The 18,025-nt window shown below is 50.7% G+C and overlaps 5 protein-coding genes across 5 annotated transcripts; 2 read left to right on the top strand and 3 right to left on the bottom strand.

Annotated features, from left to right (window-relative positions):
* Positions 1-32: 32 nt before the first annotated feature.
* On the top strand, positions 33-3,279 carry HO133_001449 (uncharacterized protein; the record flags this gene model as incomplete). The annotated part of the gene is made up of 8 exons (XM_037292379.1): positions 33-149; positions 203-975; positions 1,025-1,354; positions 1,406-1,833; positions 1,881-2,087; positions 2,138-2,185; positions 2,238-2,521; positions 2,575-3,279. The coding sequence occupies 8 exons, from the start codon at positions 33-35 to the stop codon at positions 3,277-3,279; spliced, it is 2,892 nt and encodes a 963-aa protein (XP_037151798.1).
* Positions 3,280-3,676: 397 nt separating this feature from the next.
* HO133_001448 (uncharacterized protein) lies at positions 3,677-6,588 on the bottom strand (the record flags this gene model as incomplete). Its single annotated transcript, XM_037292378.1, has 2 exons — positions 3,677-4,053; positions 4,122-6,588. 2 exons carry the CDS (start codon positions 6,586-6,588, stop codon positions 3,677-3,679), a joined length of 2,844 nt encoding a protein of 947 aa, XP_037151797.1.
* Positions 6,589-6,900: 312 nt separating this feature from the next.
* HO133_001447 (uncharacterized protein) lies at positions 6,901-7,849 on the top strand (the record flags this gene model as incomplete). The annotated part of the gene is made up of 4 exons (XM_037292377.1): positions 6,901-6,906; positions 6,971-7,185; positions 7,283-7,601; positions 7,688-7,849. The coding sequence occupies 4 exons, from the start codon at positions 6,901-6,903 to the stop codon at positions 7,847-7,849; spliced, it is 702 nt and encodes a 233-aa protein (XP_037151796.1).
* Positions 7,850-8,291: 442 nt separating this feature from the next.
* HO133_001446 (uncharacterized protein) lies at positions 8,292-10,078 on the bottom strand (the record flags this gene model as incomplete). The annotated part of the gene is made up of 3 exons (XM_037292376.1): positions 8,292-9,563; positions 9,941-9,971; positions 10,023-10,078. The coding sequence occupies 3 exons, from the start codon at positions 10,076-10,078 to the stop codon at positions 8,292-8,294; spliced, it is 1,359 nt and encodes a 452-aa protein (XP_037151795.1).
* Positions 10,079-10,829: 751 nt separating this feature from the next.
* HO133_001445 (uncharacterized protein) lies at positions 10,830-12,922 on the bottom strand (the record flags this gene model as incomplete). Its single annotated transcript, XM_037292375.1, has 3 exons — positions 10,830-11,947; positions 12,004-12,286; positions 12,341-12,922. The coding sequence occupies 3 exons, from the start codon at positions 12,920-12,922 to the stop codon at positions 10,830-10,832; spliced, it is 1,983 nt and encodes a 660-aa protein (XP_037151794.1).
* Positions 12,923-18,025: the final 5,103 nt, after the last annotated feature.

The raw sequence follows: 18,025 nt of genomic DNA, 5'->3' as shown, positions 1-18,025 counted from the left end.
CTCTTGCCTTCTCTGCTTCTCAAGCCACGACAATGGCAAATGCAGCTCCGCAACAGCTTGCAGATCCAATCTCCGGAAACTCACAAAACGCCTCACATGCTGGAGATATCTCTGCATCACCACTGCATAAGAGGACCTATCAAGCCTGCGTATAGCCGACCTTGTCCACATCCCCCACGCTTGCTAATGTAGGCTTCCGCAGATTCCTTGCAGGAAGAGAAAAGTTCGCTGCGACCTAGGACCTGTTGATGAACCTCACGACCCTCCGTGTGTCAGATGTCGTCGCGAAGCCAAGGAATGCTACTTCTCCGCCACCAGGAGAAAACGGAAGGCCGACAGCGAGGATGGCCAATCTGCGGGAGACGGGCCACCAGACGAGGAGTTTGCGGCACACCTTGCCAGAAAAAAGAGTGTTAGGACTTCTGGCTCTTTCGATCAACAACCATTACCAAATGGCCAACAGTCGTTGACCTCGGGACCTCTACCTGCTACCTCACCTCTGGATGGATACGATCTACCCAGGCAGAGACCTCTCCAGCAAGACAGCCCTTACGCTACGAAAATACAGCTGGGTAAGGCCGCAGATGGCCAGGATCAGGAAGTCTCCAATGAAACTGCTGCCGCACTATTTCAGAGCCCTATCAACGTACCCGGCGATGCGTTGCATCTGCTCCTCAAAGCTTCCGATGAAAGCGAGCATATGCAGCGTAAAGATACAGCAAGCCTAGGAGAACGGTCGACAAACCAGTCCGTGCGAACTTCGAACATCATGCATGGCAGATACAATTCCGGGCCTTCGTCACACGACCAAGCAGGGCAGAATTATCCTTTGAATATAGACCCAGCAATTTCAGGAAGCAACGCAGATATTGACGACACTCCTATCCCAATAGAAGCGCTCAGACTGTGGTCGCGGCTGAGGTTCGTCCGTGCTGGATGGTTTACCGCCAAAGAAGCAATATCGTACATCGATTAGTACGCACGTCCCTTATTTGGCTCAAATAGGCTAGGCTGACATTCCCAGCTTCTACAAATGCCATTCGCCTCTTACCCCAATCAGTCTGCCGGCTTTCGATTCACATGCAGCCTATTCAAACCTTGTCAACGATGAGCCAATGCTTACAGTCACCGTGCTTACAATTGCTTCTCGATACATGGAACTCTCAGGCCCAGGGGGCAAGACTCGATCATTCATGATCCACGAGAGGCTATGGTCGTACTTGCAAAATATGATCACGCGCATGTTCTGGGGACAGGAGCAGTTCGGAGGAGGCTTTTGTGGCGCAGGTACCCGAAGACCAGGTCAGCCCAATTCTGGAAAGGGAGGACTGCGAACGCTTGGCACTATTGAGAGGTATTCGTTCTCAGTCTCGTTCTTCCTTTACCAGGTTAACTAATTCTTTAGCCTCCTTCTGTTGAACGAATTCCATCCTAGGTCCATGCATTTTCCGCCCAGGGACGATGACGATGACATCTTAGCTCCTGCAGATGATGCTGATACTCCTGCTGATGAAAAAGCCCTATATTTGGGCTCTACGTGGAGCGAGCCAGCTGTACGATCAGACCGAATGTGCTGGAGCCTTATTGGAACGTCATACGTCCTAGCATATGAGCTCGGCATCTTCGGTACTTACTCCGACGGGGTTCTTTCTGTTGATGGAATAGTGAAACGAAAAGGTGGAGCGACTGAGTACAATAAACGAGCGGACAGAATTGAGCGAATGCTCTACGTTTTTGTTACGCAAGCAAGTGGCAGATTTGGGATTCCGAGCATGTGTTCAGACCAGATCAACCAGTTCGCAATCGAGAGTGTGAAAGAAGGCTTTGTCTCAGGTATGTGTCCTGTTGGTGGGCTTTACAGTGCGCTGATATGATGTCAGTGGACTCGACCATGCTCAAGGATCCTGTAGACAGGACTCAGCAAAGCTGGCTTGAGCTGATGATCATAATGAAAGACTGCAACGACCGGCTATTCTCGTCTAAAGATCAAACCACAAAGCTGGTCCAGACTGAAGCCTACATCGTAGAACTCCACCAACTTCAGCCTCTCCTTTATTCATGGCAAAAAAGGTTCAACGCTCTGGATCGTGAGTTACATATCTACGTAGACACCTTAGACCTGACTAACGGAGCACAGTTCCAGTGTACCCCAGAGTCATCCTTTCGATCGAGTATCATTACATCAGTAAGTGTTTATACGCCGATTATAATCAATTCCCCTCATTGACCTCTTACAGCTCTCTACATCAATTCCCTGGCGCTTCAAGCTGTGATGGAGCATTGGGCTGCGAAGGCCAATCCACTTCCCCAAGGCGAAAGCCCGCAGTCACCCGTTTCCACCATGTCCTCATCCTATGCAAGCGTCTACAATCGGAACGAGCCTTACATTCGAGAGGTAATTGATTCCTCGAGAACAGTCTTACGGCATGTGTTGGACGTTCTTCTCCCAAATGACCATCTCAAGCATGCTCCTGTGCGGACTTATTTCCGAATCATCTCCGCTGCTATGTTTCTTCTAAAGGTAAAGGAGCCCTTTCGCCCATTCGATTTGCCTTCGTCTCACAATTCCTTCAGACTTTCGCCCTCGGCGGGAAAGAGGACGAAGTAGCAGTATCGCTGCGCCTTTTGAAAGATACGGTCAAAGCGTTGCGTACCAGCGTAGTCGACGACGTTCATCTCTGCCTACGCATCGCCGATGTTCTCGAGAGCTTGATAAAAGCAATTAACACCCAATTTGTCAGACTACCTCCGGGGTCTCTATCTACCCCAGAGCAAGCAAAGCGTACCACCCATCTCAGTGAGCAGCAAGCCCACTTTGCTTCCGATGGGTATCAAACCGGCACAAAGAACTTTAACCCTTCTGATCGATTCCAATACGATGATAGACAAGGTCCGCTTGCAGGTATATCTCGCACCTACAATTCCCCTCACGACAGCAATATATCCATTATGCCGCCCATTGGGAACAACTATGCTTCCTTCAATCCCAACAATAATTTCGTCAACACTTTCACGCAGTCCCCTAACCAAAACCAACATCATAATCAGCCACAGCAACCCTTCTATTCAAACGGTGACGACCCCATGGCTTTCCCTTCGGACTGGCTCACACTTGATCTTCAACCACTGCTTGGGAATGACGGTGTGGAAGGTGGGGATAACCCGTGGTTTGGCGCCTTCGGGCCCGAAACGCATAACAACCTTGAGGTGTTGGGTAAGCTGGTTAACGATAGTGGGTACAAAGGCGATGGGTTTGGGGAAGGCGCGATGGAGTTTTGAATCACATGCAAGACTTGGTCGCTGCGGTATGTCTATATATATAAGGGATAGGAGGTCTGTGATCGAATGAGTTGATGTCCGAAAGACCCTTTACGGAGACATGAGTTACGACGTTGCGGCTTTGTTTGGTTTTAGGGTAAATATTCCGATACATGTCACATATTCATTCCTGGTCAATGCTCCAAGCCAAGATTCTATTGGTCAAGACGCGTCGCACTTCCATAAGAGGGCCATCATCTTCATGACGGTCCAAAAAAAAGTGTGTGGAGTTAAAGAGCCGGCCACCGGTGTTCGCTGTGATCAATTGACAACGCCTGCTTCGGTAGGGATACAACGTTCATTTCCCGCTAACGCCAGGCAAGAGACCCTTCATCAGGTGGACCATCTCTCCCATCTCTCAAACCATCATACCTTCCTCATACCCCCCCGCCAACCCCGGGACCTGCGCGCCTTCTAGATCCACATCCTCGACCCTCCCCCGACCCTCCCCCGTCTCCCTAACCAAATTCCCGAAATACCTCCTCGCAACTTCTGACTCCTTTTTAACCTTGACCCTCTCCTCCCGTTTCTCCCCCAGCTCTCTAACACTTTGCTGAAGCCCAGCGTGCAAGTTTTCGGCAGGGTAACGGAGGATTTTGCGGGTTTCGGTGGAGACGCGGGAGGCGTTGGTGTGGGTATAGTCCAAAGCGGACAGGGTGGAGGAGATGCGGCGGGAGAGGCGAGGAGGGAGTGTAGTGGGAATTGTGTGGAGGGTGTAGGTCGTTGCCAGAACCACTGTATCACAGGTCAGTCAGCGCGAGCTTCTGGGAAAGGAGGAGATGGGAGGGGGAAAGTGGACGTACCTGCTGCAATGAGACCCGGAACGATGAGTCTCCGCATGTTCTGCGTTCCCATAACCCTAGCGGCGCCGACAGCTCCGTCTACCCAGCCAAACCCGCCCATCATGCGTCCACCCAGCACGCTTGCTACCGTCAAAGCCATGCCTGTACCTGCGACTTTTTCATTTTGTTCCCAGAGACTGCTAATGTCGAAGAAATCCGCAAACTCGATTTCGAAATCGACTTGTCGGGCTAGTAGGTCTCGTCTCTTTGTGAACATCCGATCCGAGTTGAAATTCAAGTCATTGTACTCGTCACCAAGATGTAGTACGCCTAGAGATTTGATGGTGTTGACGCTGCCGATTGTCTGATGCTTGGCCTTTTCTTCGCAAATTGAGACCGCTTGGGAAATCTGGTCGAGCATAGCCTGTTTAACATCTTCGGCGTATTGAAAGGCGCTCATAAGGCCAGGGTATGGGACGCCGAGATCAGTGGCGGCAACCTGGGAAATAGCGTTGTTGATGATGATGCGGGTGTTGTTGTAGATGTCTGAGCATGTCTCTTCGATTGTCTTGTCGACATCATCGCTGACTTCTGCGCGAGCTTTCTTCGATTTCTCGAAGGCTGGCTCGATCTCTTGAAGTTCTTGCCACACGCGGTCGAGCTCTGATTGGGCAACATCGCGATTAACGGTAGCTAGCAAATTGAGATCGGTGAGAACATTGAGGAGATAGGTTTTGGCAGGGGCGAGCTTCGACTTAGCACGCTTTTCGAGCACAAATCGTCGGAGTGAGCCTTCCAACTTCTCAAAGTCCTGCAGCTTCTCCTTGTCCTTTCCTTTGTCCTTCCTCGGAGGCGATCCAGGCTCGCCGTGCTTACCCAGCATCTCGTCATCGTCATCCGGGGATGGGAAATCGTTCGAAGGGCCAGAACTGCTACCGCTGCCACCTCCGCCGCCGTCACCACCGGGAGGACCTGGACCAATTGCAGGCGCGACTGGAATTGCGTTACTTGAAACAAAGTGTACCAATTCAGAAGACTCTTTGAACGTCCTTGGACTCAAGTTTGCAACTTGCTCCAGGACCATGCGCTCACATCTGTCTTTGTCCCTGATATTGTCGAATCCATTGACCACAATGAAGATATACGCCTTCTCGTGTGCGGCGTTCCAGATGAATTCCTTGGCAGAGAGAGTGAAATGGTTGGCGGCGGAGACGACAAATACGACCACGTCAATTTCCTCTTGTCTCGCGAAAACCGCAGTCGTTTTCAGAGAATCTGAATTAAGACCAGGTGCGTCTATTATCGAAATGTCCACAACACCGTTGTTGAGTAACGATTCGTCAATCGTCCGGATGTCCTTAACGTAAACCTTACATTGTGTATACGTTTGATTGTCTGTGACGATTTTCTCTAGATCTTGCAGAGGGTACACATCATAGGTGCTTTCGTCATTCCGATTGTACGTGGCGTCCTTGTGAACTGCATGCGCCTCCTCTAGATTGCCATTCTCCTTCGCGTCCAAGACCTCGCAGAAAATGCTCGTACACGGTTGCTGATCTTCCGGTAGGATCTTCCTTCTCAGCAGCGCGTTACAGAATGTCGATTTACCGGCATTCAAGTCACCTGTGACTAGGACTTTGCTGGAGGTATCCTCAATCCGATCCCGCAGCCGTAACAAATGCCTTATACTCTGATTTATTCTCCCATCCAATAAAGATGCTATTGATTCTTTCTTCATTGAATGTGCAATCTCGGCCTGCGTGAATCCTTGGACATTCATGTTCAACTTCAGTACCGAGAAGTCCTGTGCTGATTGAGGTGTGATGAGTCTTTCTGGCTCTTGAGGTTTCCGGGCTTCAGCTGCAGAACTCGACTCTGCGGTCGATTCTTCGCCAAGGGAAGTGGCAGCCCTGCGTGGAGCACCAGGTCGTAGAGGGACATTGTCTTTTCCTTTGTGGATGTCTCCACCAGCGACGGTTGATTGAGTATGTGCGAAGCCGGGTCTAGGATCTGACTTTGGCTTTTGGGGCTCTCGTACAGAAGGGTATTGCGCAGGCCATTTCGAGTTCATCTGCTGTAGACCCTTAAGGGTCTCCACGGTCTTCGTAATCTGGCGACCGAGCGCAGCGCGGTTTTGGTTGTAGTATAGCTGGTGGACATGACTGGCCATTATCCTCCTATCTTTGTCTGCATCTGGATTCATCTCGTCAGGTATTCTCGAAGTAAATTCTGGTGTGGGTTGATCTGATGTTAGTCCTGGATGCCACCCTTTGCTACCATCATTAGTATAGCTGTCGCCAGCAATACTTGATCCATAGCCTGAGTCGTGGTCGAGTGTCGACATTAATGCTGCCGCGCTGGCTGAAGTCGACCCATTGCCCACTGTCATATAACGCGGCGTCCGTGGATGTGGAGATGAGGGAGTAGGTGAGGAGCGACCGAAGGAAGAGCCAGCGGAGCCATCGCGAGGATGGTGGTCCTGACTCATGATCAGGAATATATCAAAGCGGTAAGGAAGACGTGAGGCTCAAAAAATTCGGTAGGTGGTGATGGAAAGAGTTCATTGTTGGTCATTGCTTGCGAAAATGATTCGCCGCCGTCCTTCCAATGGCATGTTCCGCCGCTAGCGCCTTTTAGAAAGCAGCGTCATCCGGCCGCGGTCTATCAAGCTTCAACAGCTTCGCAAGGCAGCAAGCTCCTAGTGTACTTCTATCCAATTGAACTTACTTCTTTTTTTCTCCTATTCCTCCTCAATCCTCCCGCGTCCGTCTCCTCCCAGCAACAGTTTTTGTCCGCCAACATGAATGTAAGTAGCCCCCCTTCTTAACCCCCCGCTCAAATCTAAAGCTCACAGCTAATCTCTCTGCCAGATCGTCGAATGGGCCTTCGGGAAGCGTATGACGCCGGCAGAAAGACTACGCAAACACCAGAGAGCTCTAGAGAAGACACAAAGAGAGCTCGACCGTGAGCGAGTAAAGCTCGAGAATCAAGAGAAGAAGCTCGTTCAAGACATAAAGAAGAGCGCAAAGAATGGGCAAATGGGAGCCTGTAAAATCCAAGCAAAAGATCTGGTCAGGACGAGGAGGTGTGTACCTCAACGTTCCCTCTGATATCTCTGCCTTTAATGGTTCAGACGGTTTTCGAGACGCCGTCGGAAGTTAACCTTCTCCCTCCCATCCTAGATACATACAAAAATTCTACTCCATGCGCACCCAACTACAAGCTATATCCCTCCGCATCCAAACTGTGCGCTCCAACGAGCAAATGATGCAAAGCATGAAAGGCGCCACCTCCCTCCTCGGATCCATGAACCGGCAAATGAACCTCCCTGCTCTACAACGCATAGCCATGGAATTCGAAAAGGAAAACGACATCATGGATCAAAGACAAGAGATGATGGACGATGCGATAGACGACGTGACCGGGTTAGAGGATGAGGAGGAAGGAGAGGAGGTGGTGAAGGAGCTACTTGATGAGATTGGGGTGGATTTGGGCCAGGCGGTATGCGTACTCTTAGGGTGGGATCCAGGGAGCAGGTATCTGGGCTTTGAGACAGGGCCGATGGCTGATTTACTTTTTTAATGCAGATGGGCGAAACACCCTCCGGCCTCCGGAAGACCGCAGTCTCAGACGGCCGAGTCGCAGAAGCTATAGGCGGGGGAGGAGGAGGAGGAGGAGGACCAGGTGGCGGTGGAGGTAGTACAGACGATGATGATCTCCAAGCTCGATTGGATAGTCTACGGCGATAGTATGGCAGATTAGAACATGTGAGACGACTGCATGTAATGAGCATTCAAGGCTAAGGGGGGAGGCCAATTTGGGATTCAAGAAACGCATTTGTGAGCATAATTGCTCTAGCGTTTGAGGCCCCTGAGACGGCCTCTTCTGTCTGGCTCGAAAGTTCCGGCATCGAGATGCCAGAAGAGACCTCTCACAGCGTAGCCAATAGTTCTCTCCGTCCATTGAGTCCCTCTGCACGGTTCGGCGAGTGGTAATCCTGAATCCCGACAGTGAGTGAGCTTGGGTTTACTCGTTTAGGAACGAGTATTTCCAAAATCATCGCACGGGTATCATCCATCTACGCCACTCCTTCTATCATCTTTCTCGTAAAGTCCAAGAACTCCTGGCCAGAGACGTATGTCTTCCACGATCGTGGGACCCACCTCATCAGTTCAAACCTCATACTTAGCGTCACTTCTCAACAACAACAGGCTTCTCCCCAGCCTTCTGCCCATCGCCTAATTCCACGTCTTCCAACTCCTTGCTCGCCGTCGCCTTCAGAGGCGTACTCTCCTCATACCACGCACTCTTTTCGGGCCCCACCCAATTCGCAACCAACACCTTCGCCCTCTCACACAGCGCAAAATATCCACTATTCCCACTCGCGCCGAACATATTCATATGAGCCTGCATCTCATCGCTCGCCTTGTCGTTCTTTGCTTCCTCGAAGAACTTCCTATTTTTTTCGCTTTTGGGGCTGGTACAAAAAGTCCTGCCGTTCGGAGCCATGCCTTCGACAGCGCCGATTTCGACGAAACCGCCGGCGAGTGGGGTGCCTGATTTCTTTTGCTGAGAAGCACCCTTTCCGAGGCCGGTGATGAGGTCTGCGAAGCCGATGCCTCGCTCCTTATTCAGCTTGGCTATACTCTCCAGCCGGCTTTTCAGTTCTTTCCCCTTAGCTAGACGTCCCCCGAACTCAAGATGAGACCCAATGAAGAACCAGCCTTCAATAATTGTATCCCTCTTCAAATACGCCGCCGCCCCTCCAGCAGCGACTGCCCCGGCGGCACCTGCAAACCTAGGATACTTTTCCCATTTCTGCCAAGCCGGTACGGTCGCTGCATCGCCAGTGGCATTCGTCATTGAAGCGGACATGGCGTCGGCACCTTGTGTCAGCAACTTGCGACTTGCCTGTTGCTGCTGTGGTGATTTAGGTGTGTTCTTATTGTTGGAGGAGCCATTTTCGAGGACGCCAGCAACTTCGGAGATTGCACTATAGGCGGTCGAAGCATTCTTGTAGTGCGCTTCAGCACCGTGGGCGACGGCACCTGGAGAGATGCCGAGGTAGGGATTATCGAAGGCGAGCATACCCTGGATATAAGGGAACACGAACGATGAGCCGTCAGGGCGGGGAGTCGAAGGGCGATAACCCTTCTGCGGCTGCGGAGTGGAAGGACGTGAAGATTTCTGTGTATTTGTCTGTGCAGGTTTTGACGTCGTCTTCTGAGTATGTGCGGAGGTGGACGGAAGAGGATCAGTCGGGTCCGAATTGATACCGGAGAAGAACGAAACAGACGAGTCAGACATTATGGTAAGGAGGGTGTCCGCTGCAACTATGCCGCCCATAGAGTGCCCGATCAAAATTGTATTCAGAATAACACTCTCAAACCTGACCTTGCGCAGATCGAAGGAAGAAGTCAAAGGGATCAAGACTACACCAAGCTCAATGTAAAACACGAAGTGCTGCGGGCGATAGACGGAGACAGATGTATACAATTCGAGAAGCGAATAGATCCTCTTAAACCTGAGGAGATTGCGCTCAGGCAGGAATTACACGCTCAAAAGAAGGCTTCAACCCACACTGATCGACGCAAGAAGACGTCAAACAATCAAAGCATCAAAGCGAGCACGAGTCCCAGTGAAGCTCTCGAGGGAATGCGACTTACAGATTACCATGCTTCAGAAATGGTTGGAGAAACGCGACTCGCAAATTACTAGGCTTCAGTCTGAGGATCATACTCTCAAACAAGACAGTTCAAAATTTCTAGAGATACTACAAAGTCTTCAAAGGGGTTATGAAGAACACTTGAAGCGACGCGACTTGGAGATTTAGGACAAACCTGGGAAGCCGCCGAAGGTATCGTCACCGCCCTGCTATCAATCAGTGAAAGCCTGAATCAGTAGGTACAGTTATGGAGATACCTTAAAGCCATCTGTGAAGGAGTAAAGTCTTGTGCATGCTGTGCGGTGACCTGCATTGTTGGCGTGGGAGAGGTTGTTGCTTGGCGTCGAAGTTGCAGTTGCGTCATCCCGCAGCGCTTACGGTGATTGGCCCGATTTTCGCGCTTATGCACCGCAGATTTTATGTTTTGCAGTGGGTGACTGGGTGAGTGGTTTGTAGACTCGGGGGAACAGGAATTGCTTTGGTCTAAAGGTGCTGTTGACCGGAGGAGCAAGAAAATGTAAACTTGGGATCAACAGGAGAGGCAACCCACTCAGACATAGAAAGCCATGCCGCCATCCTAGACATTCCAATTGGTGGCTCAAGATTATCTAGGCAGAGATCTCTGGTTTTCTCCACGAAAACGTCGTAGTCGCTGAAACACAGCACGAGGTATTGGGACAATGGAGCTCGGCTTCTCTCTAGCCCAGATCCACCTCACCTTGTTCCAGAGCCATGGTTGAGACCCGTGTAGACATCGGCCCTTTTCAAGGAGGCTCTGCATCAGGAATTGGAAAATATGAGTGTCTCTCTATTTACAAGCTGGTTAGAGATGCTAGGATTTCGAATAGTAGCCGAATCCAACAAAATAACGCCGTGGCACGCTCTGTTAAAGCTGGCAGCTCGCTGCAATGCCAAAATGCTATTGTTGTCCCGGGTAGAAGCGCCACGCTATGCAAGTATAAATGACCTCAAAAAAATGCAAGACCGTGTCGAGACGATTTGAGCAAGCACTTTGCTCAAGCCAAGAGCACGGATAGAAAAAATAACGCTTGACCGATGGTGCCTTATGAGGCAAAATTCGGTTGGGGAAGGTAATTCTGATCATGCATGTGATGCGCCTGCGACCAGGTCTCGAAGGGCAGACATGGCAAGACGCCTCGTCTCTGCTCGCTGATAGGTTTTCCTAGTGGCTGATAGTGCATTTGATCGTATGAGACATTTTGAGGTTGATTTTGTAGAGACGCTGATGGTGGTGGAACCAGTAGCGTATTTACACGTCGAATAGGTTTGTATGGCGAACTCCTTGGTGCCGGGAATCCCGAAGGTGAGAGACCATTTGGCGTCTGCGCATTTTGAGGAAAGTGGAAAGAGGTTGGTGAAGGAGTTGAGGGGCCAGTGGCGTACGGAGACTGCCTATTGGGCTGCCCAGTTAAGGGGGAACCACTTCTCGCACTGCCAGTCTGGCTAAAGTAGGTTGAAGACTGAAGTGACGGCAGCGTACCATTTTGCGGCCAGCGATTGGGCCCGGGGAAGACAGTCGACATTGCCCTTCCTGAAGGCATTGGCAGCTGTGCTGGGGACGAGCCATGCTGGCTTCCTGTGGATATTGAAAGATTCGGCATTGGTAGCCTTGGTACAGGTGGAGTGGTGTTCTTCACCGTAGAGGGAGTCAAAGTCGTGCTTGAAGCTGCCGAAGGATTCAACGAAGACAGCCTCTTTGCCGGTGGTTCCAAGCTGTGGTCTTCAAGGCTTCGCTTTCGCGACCAGGGTTTCAGGTCAACGTCCGGCATCGGCAACGCAGGCGAAGGTATGTTGGGTGCGAGGTATGGAGGTACGGATAGTGGATGAGGGAGTGCTGGATGCCCTGGTGATGGGTTTGTCATGAACGGCGGCGAAGTGTTCTGTGACGCTGGGGGCGATGGAAGATGTGGGTGTCCACTGAACTGGGGCGTTGGTAGAGGCATATTGCGAGCCATGTTCTCAATTCGGAAACGAGATGCCTTGTCATAGTAGTCAGAGAAGTTGCCGAGCTTCACATGCCATGCCTTCCATTCTTCCTCAGAGGCAAATAAAGTGTATCTCATATTGCTCAAGAACTCCACCTCCATAACGTGGATTTCCTGGACAGAGATGCCTGATACTTCTGCCCAAGTCTTGTTGGTGTATGTATTGTCGTCCAGAACTGCAAATCTGTCAGCCTTTGTACAGTAAACTGCATTGAGAGCAAAGCGGATGTACATTTGTTTCCTAGCATCAATGCAACGGTTAGAAGTCTGAATTCGCTCCCAACCTTTCCCTTCACTCCAGGATTGAACTTCTTCAGCCGGTAAATGAACATCAAAGCCAGAAGGATAACATTCTGAGAGACCTGAGTCATCGAAAGGATGGTCGTCACCCATTTTCGAAACCCTGTGGTAGGCATTGCCTCAGATACGAGTAGACCTGTTGGGTTAGGGACATAGGGTGCATCTTCGACCAAACGGAGGGTAGAATAGGACTCGAACCAGAAAAAGCAGGTTATCTGGGCACTGTCAGTATAAACGACTACGGGGAACAAGAAGGTCGATTGTCTCACCTGGGCTGCGAATTCAGGCAAGCTGCCTTTGCTGTCATTTATCGATGCAGGTATTTGAAGGTGGGAAGCGATGGAGTTGCTGTCGTTCGATGCCCTTCGTCGAGCCGTCTGCTCATTCTGCGCCGTATGATCCTTCTTAGGTAGCACCGGACTTTGGGGCCGGGTTGCAGAGTAGTAAGAATTGTAGAAAGGCTGACGGTTGCTGGATTGCTTTGAGTTGTCGAGGGTAGTAAGAGATGGCTGGTAGGGAGGAGCATTTGATGCAACGACTGGCACACGCTTATATTGTGTTCCTTCAGCATTCGATGCTAATAGTGGATTGCCGTTCATGCCATTCATGTCTCTTGGTGGGGTGCGGAGTCCGTGTTCGTTGCCTGGAAGCTCACACCCCCTCACACTTTCCGGAAAGTAGTGGCTGCACGGTAGATGTGACTTCTGTCCAGCTCTTGATGCAGCGTTGACCTTGCTCCAATCCCAATCGAAGTCTCGTCGTGGTGGAAAGGGAGGGAGGATACTATTCAGATTGGTACGTTCCGACAAATGTGTTGAAGGCATGGAGGGAGGACGCTGCAGGCGTAGCATTGGAGCAGCTCTTGGGGATCAGAAGTCGTTAGAGGAGGGGTTGAGAGGGGTGACTCCGGCTTTGAGGGTTGACGGTGGCGTGATTGTTTGGTGTGATGTCTTTTGGCGTGGGTATTCATGAACGTGCTGAGAGGGGGTGTAAGTCTGACCGCAGCCCAGCTCAGCTGTGAAGCCTTGGTGTAGGCAAGGGCGGTTGGAGTGAAGGGCAAAGGAGAGAGGTTAATGAGATGGAAAAGACGACGAATGCGGTGGCTTGGTGGCCATGAGCCTCATTGACAGGAGCAATGAAGCTTTTTCAACTGTCTTTTCCCTTTTGTTGTGGTTCAGAATAAGGGAGAATGAGAGCTAGTGATGAATTTGGAAGTATCTAAGTAGAAATGACCTAGTAGGGGAGGTGTGTCGTACAAGGACGGATTAATAAAAAGTGCATATCCCGGGAGACGCACCAGAGGCGTTTGGAGAATGGAATTAAGAGAGGGTAGTAAGGTCAAAAGACTGATTAAGGGAATGAAAGGATGATGATGTGTTGCTCATCCGGCACAATATGAGAGCGGTTTCAATCAAGGTTCTTCCAAATGTTCCAAGCTTAAAAGGGGAGGCTGATGATCATTGATCCCTCTTGGTGTAAATTCGAGTGTGGTCTGGGACCTCTTTCTTGGGAGCAAGCAGAGGAGTTTGGGGCGAGAAAAAGTGTGTTTCCGGGTGATTGAAGCTTTCAATAGTGTGCTAGAGCCACCAAAGCGGATAATGAAGGGATTAAGATGATTACTGCCTAGTGTGTAGAGTGAATATGCATCCCATTGCACAAAGGGTAGCAAGGGCGACCGAGCTATGTATCAGACCCAATGACACGAGCCATCGTGTACCGAACGCGGCGTGCCGCGGTGGAGGTGTCAATCTGAACACGCAATATTAATAAGTGGTGGTTAATAAAAGAAAGGGCCCTTGCAAAGAAATCGGGGGGGTGTTGTCTACGGTACAGTCTCGGCTTTGAATCAAGGAGCCTTGTTGCTTTTTACACGATGTCTGATGCTAGCAGCTAAGCGGAAGTGTTGCGTTTGGCTCTTTGGCTCTTTGGGCTGCCCGGGGTTGCCAAAGGCATAGCCGGTCTAAACTACATCAGGTAAGGTGGCTACCGGTCCACTGCCGCCAGACAAGCAAAAAGTGATTCAGTGAAAGGCAAAGTGGCAGATGGCGGAAGCTGATTGGCGTTTTTGTTTGCACTCATATCCGAGTGATGACTGATGAGAGGCTACAGAGGAGGGAAGTAGAGTAGTGGTCTAGAGAAAGCAGGAGACAGGTGGGGGTGGGTGGAAGCGAGGTTGCGAAAAAAAAAAAAAAAATGGTGCCTGCTGTGTCAGAGTTGGTGATCTCGTACGGTCGTATCGCTAGGTACATCAGGATTCAAGGACTACGAGACGACCGCGACTAGAGTTGTAGATTACCTATTGTTATCATTACCGTGTTATTATTATAGTCTCTGCATAGAGCACGGGAGAAGCGAAGCAAGCAAGCAAGCAAGCAAGCCTGCATCCCATGTCATCCCCGTGATTTTAGATAATAGCGCCCAAATGAAGTCGGTTGATAGGCATCAAAACATTCAGCTTCCAACAAAACTCCTGGTCTCATGTAATGTAGGGGGCATGACGCAGGCTGCAAGGCGAAGACGCGAAGAGAGATCTGGATCTTTTTCCGGGATCAACATCAAACGGACTGCGGGAAATCAATGTACCAGCTGATGCTGGTTTGAAAGGAATGCAGGCTTGGGCCATGGCATTAATTCGCTAGCAAGTGCTTTGGTAAAATCGTGTGAAATGTGTGTGAGATTTGGGCGCGGAAGCAGCGCTGATTGGCGAATCAAAATCCCTGTTCGGCCCCCCCAGGCTACCCACTTGTCTTCAGGACTCCAACTTTTAGCCTCTCCCCCATATCTTCCTTCCAGGCTTCCCGCTTCCAAAAAATCAAGATAGTAGAGAGAAAAGCACCTCATGCCGTCGAAATAATTCGATCCACTAAAATATACTACTCTGGCTAACTGACTTCATGCCGGTGGCGGTCATCGGGTCTTTGTCTCAAGCAAATGTCTTACCAAAGACTTTGGTTGGTTCTGAAGCTAATAAACTTATGCTGCCTCATGCTGCCGAGAATACCACGCATCTGTGGCCAAGCCCCATCATCTGAGCGGTCCTCGTTCGGCACAACTCAAAAGTCTCGTATGCACGAGCGGTGTTACTCTACGAACAACAAAGCCTACCATGTGGCATGCGACGTTTGACAAACTCGCAATCCTCCCTGGCGCAGCAATAAAGAGCGGCGGTGGAGATCAATAATACGCTAGGCTGTTGGAAATCCGAAGCACACTGCAGTAAGCAAGTGCCAGCCGAAGGAACTAGGGATCAACGGTCCTGTTGTGTCAATTGGGGCCGTGATGATACAAACATGGATGGGAAGACGTTTAGATGAGGTGTCAAGAAGCGACGAGTGTTAGCCTGTTTGTTACAAGCTGACTTGATCCTACATGTCACTCGTGACGAGAGGCGTGTCGCTTTTGGAGGGGGGGAAGGGGGTCGTCATCATCAATCTGCTGTCTCCGTCCTGGATGTGCTGTACCGACGAAGGGAGAAGAAGTGCACCGAAACCGATGCAGCCGACGGCGATACTGCAAGCAGACTAATCGGAAGAGCAGGGAAGGTGGGACGTCTCAGCGGCAGTGGCCTTGCAATCAGTAAACGCCCGTCCATCTAGGCCCCAATCAAAGTGTATCATGGGTGATGGAGTTGCGGAACAAAGTTGGATGGTACGAGGCTAAAAGAAGGCGAAGAACGATTGAGGCCACGACAGCATGTTCCCAAGTTCCAGGCGTGCCAGGGATGATCATTTTCTTTTGCGAAGGCCAAGAGGGGCATGCGTGGATGATGATCCCTGGGTCAGCTGGAAGATGGCTCAGACCGATGATGAATTGCATTAATCGAGGCAGTCACGAGAAAAGCCGAAAGGTCCGACTGCGATACGAAAGGCTACGCTGGCCTCGGGTATGTTTTTTTTTTTTTTTTTTTCTCTAACTATGGTTTTTTCCTTCTTCTTCTTTCCGCGGGCGGTCGGATCTGGTGGTGTTCGGGCGAGGCCAAAACCTGCAGAGTTTCCCACTCTTGCGAAAAGTACCGCTGACTAGTGCGGTGAGTGAGATTGATTGAAAATTTAGAGTACCGTCGGTAGGAATGTGCGCTTTATCGCTCTGCTGAGGGGTTGAGGGACAAGGACAGGTGTAAATAATGTGGAGGTGAATTGTAATTGATTGGTGTTGAAAGGGGGGAAGAGGCTGGGGCTAGAGTAAAGTAGGCTATGGGGGGGGGTCTCCAAGTCGGCCGGGTGCATGCTGCAAGGCTGCACAGTCCTGAAAGTCCTAAAATTCCCTGGTGCCAAAATTGCCCCTCGATGAATCGAGCCCCTCATCTTTGCCGCTTAGGAAAAAGCGCTTGCGGGACAAGCTTGGCCCCCAGAGATGTGCATCATTACCTCAAGAAGTAAAGCTCCCCTGCCCGCCAAGAAAAGAAATCTGTGATTTTTGTCTTTGCTTACTTACATTAGGTATGATGATCCCGTACACCGTACACCGTACACCGTAAATACACCAAGTATCGAAAATCTTCCGTCACTTCATCAACCAGACTTCACAGGCTACAGGTTCCCTGCTGCGCAATAATGCACTATCGACAACTCCACTTGCAGCGTATCGCTTAGTGCTTCCTCTGGAACCACATACACATACTCTACACACACATTCACAGTCACATTTCAGGCAGAAGCAATAATCTATCATGCAGGGAGGCGCCACGACAATCATAATGTAGGCTGACAGGCGTCATGCTGATGATGATGTCGGAGGATATCCAAGTCTCATGTACTCCGTACAAAAACCAATGGGGAGACCAGCGGCGCGCCAGCCCGTGGGGTTCAAATGTCCGAGGCCCACCTCGGTCCAACAATTCCTCGATGATTTCCGCAGCCTGCGTTTGCAACGTCTGCCCAAACGGATGAATCTATGATCACCAGCACAGATAGGATAGGCAAACAAGAGGTGCGCTTCCACATACCCTGATCCTGATCCTGATCCTGCTATACGGAGTACGGAGTACACGACACCAGGACTAGTCGGTGCAAGTTACGGAGCCATACGACCACACACCGTCCTATCCTCGACAACCAACTGCGGACTCCGGAAGTATGGCAGCCAAGAATGGATGAAAGGAGATCAAAGTTTCTGCCATGTCTCGGATCTTTGCCGGGCGGGGACAGCCTGCTCCTGCTGGATGGAGAACGGACTCGCGTCAACTCGATCCTAACATGGCGGTCAGTCCGAATCTCGCAAGAAGGATGCTTTTCCAGCGCGAATGATGCAATGCAAACGCAAATCAATGCAATGCAAACCAACATGACTGTGAGTGTTCATCGGCGTGGGTAATGTAGTTGCAACACGCGTTTCGCTTTGCCTCGCGAGACCGGCCGCTTCTCTGGTCTCACCATCACAAATAAATCCGCAGCTTGCCGTACGAACGCATCGCTTTTTCCTCGCACTATCGTCAAGGTTGCCGCATTGTTGCAAAGTCGGCTTCATGTGTTGGTTAGAAGCTCTCGGCTCTCCTGTCAATTTGTTTGCAATTGCCTCGCGCTGCGCAACAAGAAGAGCCTCGACCCGCATCCACGCTAGGCTTTCGCATCGTGTCTCAGCTAGGTATGTTAGTTCTCATCAGTGGCGGCAAGACCAATGATTACGAAGGTCACAATGACCACGGCATCATGCAAAATCAATTAAACCCTAGTCGTAGACTTTCGTGTGAGCAGCATGCGGTCTAGCGAAGTCTAAGAGCTAGGTACACCACGGTTGTGCTGCTTGGAAATCACAGATGATTGCTCATGCCCGGACCTTGTCCTCCATCATACTCGATGGCCATAGCTATTCCAGGATAATGATGAGTCCGGACGCTCTTCCACTGAAGGACAATCCATTCCGTTATGCGGATCAACGTACGTCTGGTCGACGAAGTGCTGGTGGTACTTGCACCAGTTGAAGTACCAGCCGCGTCCATGCTGGCTCTGGTGTGA

The sequence above is a fragment of the Letharia lupina genome (assembly GCF_014066315.1).
Source record: "Letharia lupina isolate WasteWater1 chromosome Unknown contig_12, whole genome shotgun sequence".
Taxonomy (NCBI): domain Eukaryota; kingdom Fungi; phylum Ascomycota; class Lecanoromycetes; order Lecanorales; family Parmeliaceae; genus Letharia; species Letharia lupina.
Note: the sequence above shows the minus strand (reverse complement) of the source record. Positions and strands in the feature narration are given on the sequence as shown.